At 37.6% G+C, this 5,616-nt stretch overlaps 1 protein-coding gene across 3 annotated transcripts in view; it reads right to left on the reverse strand.

Annotated features, from left to right (window-relative positions):
• The window catches only part of LOC111863408 (importin-9), a 58,133-nt gene that overhangs the window by 42,236 nt on the left and 10,281 nt on the right, over nucleotides 1-5,616 (reverse strand). For all 3 annotated transcript variants that reach the window (XM_023849708.2, XM_023849709.2, XM_023849710.2), the window contains exons 4-6: nucleotides 3,288-3,521; nucleotides 1,224-1,431; nucleotides 931-1,089 (exon numbers count right to left, since the gene is read on the reverse strand). In XM_023849708.2, coding sequence (XP_023705476.1) covers nucleotides 931-1,089; nucleotides 1,224-1,431; nucleotides 3,288-3,521 — 601 coding nt within the window. The remainder of the gene's footprint in view (nucleotides 1-930; nucleotides 1,090-1,223; nucleotides 1,432-3,287; nucleotides 3,522-5,616) is intronic.

Raw genomic sequence — 5,616 nt, forward strand, 5'->3', positions numbered from 1 at the left:
CTGCTCAAATTCTAAACCACCTGCTTCCATTGCCGAGATACCGGGCGCTCATATTATAAGGTAAGGTTATAAAAACCATCTTTTAAGATCATTTTAGTGAAAGTTTCATGCTTCAAGGCATACCATACACTGCTCAAATTCTAAACCAACTGCTTCCATTGCCGAGATACCGGGTACTCATATTATAAGGTAAGGTTATAAAACCACCTTTTAAGATAATTTTAGTGAAAGTTTCATGTTTCTCTCTCATATAATTTAAGAACAATGATGAATAAATCATTTTCAAGCAAAATTTAAATGGTCGGCTGAATATATTACCGCCGGAGAGACACGGCAGCAGAATTTAAATGACCGCGCGAAAGGGTTAATTGGTCTCTGTTTAAATTTTAACAGATCCTTCCTTCTGGTAGAGGGTCCTGATATAAAATCCATTTGCCTGTTTGAGTCCAGTGGACATACAGCTAATATCCCATAAAATAAAATAAAGTAGCATGTTATACAATGTTTCGCTTAGTGGGGGGTGGAGTCCAACTGGGTCCACTTGGCATGACAGCCACTGATTGGCCTGCTGTAGCCTGCCCTGGGTCATTATAATGGAGAATTCAGTGTAATGAAGATTGGCAGGGGAAACCAAAGTACTCGGAGAAAACCTGCCCCAGTGCCACTTTGTCCACCACAAATCCGATTTGACCAGACCCGGGATCGAACCCAGGCCACCATAGTGGGAAGACAGCAACTAACCACTTGAGCTATGGTGCGGCCCTTATACAATGTTACAGCAGGCCTCAAAATTGTGAAATATTATGAACATTGTGACAAACCTTAGGGTTCCATAAACAGTGTGGAATTTCTTCAGTAGCTCAGTGGCTACTGGCTTTGCAAAAAAGACTCTGCTATACTGAGTTAGTTAATTTATTCTATTCAGCTCACCATCAGAGTCTATAACTTCATCCACTTCCTCAGTTCCATTTACAATAGTCTTCAAATAAATTTCAGCACTCTGTGTGAGAGTTTGCCACACAGGAGGCAGTATCTGTGGGAGCCATGGCGCCATCTGCTTTGGCACTCGTTTAACTAGAAGTGTTAGCGCTGAAACATATATAAGCATATTTAAGTCTCAGAGAGAAGCAATTTCATCATAAAATTAAAATCAATATACAAATATTTAAATTATTAGTATAATATTATATATATAAAATTACAATTATTTTATTTAACTTTACCTTCTATGATGTCTGCTTTTAAACAAGAATCACTGTGAATCCCATTTGGAACTTGTAACCCACAAATAAACCTCTCAGAAAATGAAGGCAACACTGGATTCAGTAAAGTCCTTGTTACTCCATTATTGTAATCAGACATTGCAGAAATCATGAATACACACGTGGAGAAGATTTCCACTGCTCGCCCTCTGATTCGAACATTATACTTCTGAGAAACAAAGATGAAATATGTATACGGAGCACGAATGTGTTACATAGTGACTTACTTACTAATGGAGCTGAGCCACTCTTGAGCAGCCGCCAATTCTGCAGCTACTCAAGAATTTACCAGCATTTTATGGAACCCCAAGGGCCATTACTGTGTTCACAAGAGCCCTCCATTGGTCCCTATCCTGAGCCAGATCAATCCAATCCGATCCATACAATTCCATCCTATCTAAGATCCACTTTAATACTGTCCACCCACCTACGCCTTGATCTTCCCAATGGTCTCTGTCCTTCTGGTTTTCCCACCAATATCCTACATATATTCCTCTTCTCCTCCATTCGTGCTACATGCCCTGCACATCTCATCCTCCTTGATTTGAGCTTTCTAATTATACTTGGAGAAGAGTACAAGTTATGAAGCTCCTCACTGTGCAGTTTTCTCCAACCTCCTGTCACTTCATCTCTCTTCGGTCCAAATATTCTCCTCAACACCCTGTTCTCAAACACCCTCAGTCTATGTTCCTCCCTTAATGTCAGAGACCAAGTTGTTACATAGTGACTACTGAACAAAGCTGTTCCTCTTCTTCCAACTGCAGACACTCTCTTGTTTCTTCACTGAATTAATTACTATTGCCAATTCCATACATCACATGGGCTCAAATGAGAAATTACAGCATATCTGTGAGATTCCTGGCCACAGAGCTCAACAGAAATCCTACAGATGGCACAAGTTTGCTCTCATATTTCTGTATATCTCATCCAGACTGCACAAGAAAAAAAAGGATAGGAAAAAAGATGGGCTCCTATAGTGGTGCAATTCAGGACTTAAACGGTACAAACATGCAATGGTTATAAACTTCACAATGCTCTTAAAGATACAAGTAATATAAGCTCTATGTAAGGAAAAACTTAAGTCAATACATATACAGAATACACTGAAACAGTGAAACATCTTAGAAACAGAAAAGTATTACAGACTCTGAAATGTGACACTCTGAACGTATATGTACAGTTTATTAATTGCAACAAATTTGGTTATAATTTACACCAGAGTAGGTAATAGAAATGTTTGATTTCATTATCAGATCTAGTTAAAATCATTTTACTCTGTCATTTTCTCATATTCATTTCTGCCCTTGCATGTTATTTTTGTATCTAGTATAATGTATTCTTACAGCTGACATCATTAATCATAATGTTCTCACATTACATCATTTTTATTTCACTACATACAACAAAAAAATCGTTCCTAATGAGCATCAGAAAAGCTGGGTAAATGCAGTCAACAATAAGGACCAAATGTTTAGCTATCTTGGTGTGTGAACCCTTTTTTTGCCATTTATTCCCTTGTATGTCTGTATGCAGCTACACAAGATTTAACCAAAGATTTTTTTTGTATAAAACAATATTATAGAACTCATGGTATGTTTGTCTGCTATCATGTGTGATGGTCTCATCACAGGCTGTAGTTTGAATATTATGATTGTTTTGCAATCTATAGCTCTGCAACAAAATACTTTAATACAAGTGAAAGTAAATAAATGACTGCTGCGTGGAAACAGGCAAAAATGTTATAGTGAATCTAATGAAAAGTGAGAAAAATGGGCACATGAAACTGCACCCTGTGGAACAAAAACTGGAGTCACATAATTGATCACCATGACTGCAAATAGGCACAACAATGCTAACTATACACGAACTCTTCAGATGTTCCAGCATCATTAAATAAACCCTCAATCATTCCATGTACCATGAACAATGTACAATATAACAACTTAAAAACAAAAATTTTTAATTTATACAGACAATGGACAATTAATAAAACTGTAATTCACTGATCTCTAACATACCCCTTACCTGTTCATCTGAAAATATACGATACATTTCTGATAAGATGACTGGAGCAATGTGAGGAAGCTGCACGTCCGTCAAATCACGAGAAAACTCTCTGAGAACTCGCATCGCTCCATGCACTGCCCATTCATTGCCACTGGATAGGTAATTGACCAAGATATCAAACAGACCTGGCCAATTCTCTGGCCAATCCCAATGTGCTATAGCAGAAATTGCATAAGCTACAGATGATCGTACCTGAGCAAAAGAGGTCAGAAGTCAGGAATATTAAGACTGTGGTCTTCTGTGTTATGATAGTGTGTCATTTTCTAGGATCTTGCTGCTTCCATCTTCACTTCTAAACTTATAACGGTGGCCGCAGGGTAACCCAAAAAGTTTGTACCAACTGATGAAACCACATGGTAGCACAACTGAGAAACCAGTTGTAATTTTCACTACCCCAAAAATTTCAAATGTCAACTTAAGGCAGATAGTAGAAATAAAAATAGCAATAAAAATATATGAGAATCTGAGCAATATCTGAACATTTTTAAAACGAGAACCTTCATAATAAAATTATTTCAGCTGGGGGATATAAAAGAAACTAAAAGTTTAAGTCCTCTGCAATAACATATGAGTATGTCACAGTACTACTAACAATTTCATGCTAAATATATTTCAGTGTCTTTACAGGAATCTGACTTAGGAAATCTGGTATTATTCTTTTTAAAAAAAATAATTACAAAGGTCTGTTCACTCTACATGTCAATACGTTTCAACCTAAATCTTTTTTCACATATACACTGGTTCATACGAGGCCAAACATGAGGAACATTGTGTAAGATTTTGAGGTTTTCACAGTGGTGACTATGAAGAATGTCATCCTCTGGGATGTGGCACCATGTAGATCTTGTGTGAACGAGAAGACCCTCTCTCTTGATGAACTCATTTGGTTCGCTTGCATTTCGATTTACATACTGTACCTAATTTGATTATCTGGCTTTATAGTGTGTGTTATATTTTAATTATAGGTTAACCATGTAAAGTGTGATTGTATATTCATTCATTCATTCATCAGTAATCTGTCAGATGACTGGTCCACAGTCTCTTCCAAAACAGTTCCTCCACTTAATGTGATCTTGAGCTTTCTCCTTCAAATGAGAATATCCTCTTCTGTCACCATCTTCTTACATCTTCTGGTCACTTGTATCCGCCCCTCCATCTTTCCTTCAAATAACTTCTTTTAGAAGGCAGTTACTGCGTAAGATATGACCAATCCAATTAGCCTTCCGTTTTCTTATTTTGTGGAGGACCCTCCTCAACTCACTGACTCTAATTAACACTTCTTCATTTCTCACATAATTGGTCCAACTGATCTTCTCCATCCTTCTACAACACCACATTTCGAAGTTTTCCAGGTGTTTCTGATCTGCTGCCCTAAGTGTCCAAGTTTCAGCCCCATACAAAGCCATGCTCCAAATGTAGCATTTCACTAGTTTCTTTCTCAAATTTAAGTCCAATTTGCTGGTAAAAAGATTCTTCTTCTTGCTAAGTGCAGCTTTTGCCATGGCAATCCTAGATTTAATTTCACAAGTACACCTTCCATCATCTGTTGACAAGCTACCCAAATATTTAAAACATTTCACATTCTCCAGTTGTTTTTGGTCTATCTTTATTGTGACTGGGGTTGGTTGTCTCGAAATTTTCATTACTTTGTAGCACAGTTTCTTCCTTAGCCATTAACACAAGGTCATCTGCATATTTCAGTTTGAATAATCTGCCCTCCTAATTTGAAGTCTCCAAAGCCAACCAGAGCTTCCTTGGTAAGGCATTTGCTGTACAAGTTGAACAAAATTGGTGATAAACAGCATCCCTGTCTTACTCCTCTTCCAATCTTCACACTTCTTGTCCGCCTTCTGTCCAGTCCCACTCTCACTTTCTGATCCATTTACAATTTACTAATCAATCTTCTTTCACGCCAATCGATATCTGTTTCCTTTAGGATCTGCATTAATTTGGTCCAATTTACACAGCCAAATGCCTTCTGCCAGTCTATAAAGCAAGCACACAGTTCTTCATCTATCTCCAAAGTTCGTTCTCCTATAATTCTCATCATCCCAACTGCATTCTTGGTTCCTTTTCCTCTTCTAAATCCAAACTGATCATCTCCGAGTATATCCTCTATTTTCTTTTTGATTCTTCTTTTAAGTATCTTTGCTATTATCTTTGCTGTATGTGCAATAAGGATTACTGTGCGATGGTCACTGCATTTTGTAGCTTTAGTCTTTTTTTTTAAGGCAATCACTGTCACTTCTGTAAAGTCCTTGGGCCACTCCCCAGTTTCATATACAGT

The sequence above is a fragment of the Cryptotermes secundus genome, unplaced genomic scaffold, assembly GCF_002891405.2.
Source record: "Cryptotermes secundus unplaced genomic scaffold, Csec_1.0 scaffold792, whole genome shotgun sequence".
NCBI classification, from domain to species: domain Eukaryota; kingdom Metazoa; phylum Arthropoda; class Insecta; order Blattodea; family Kalotermitidae; genus Cryptotermes; species Cryptotermes secundus.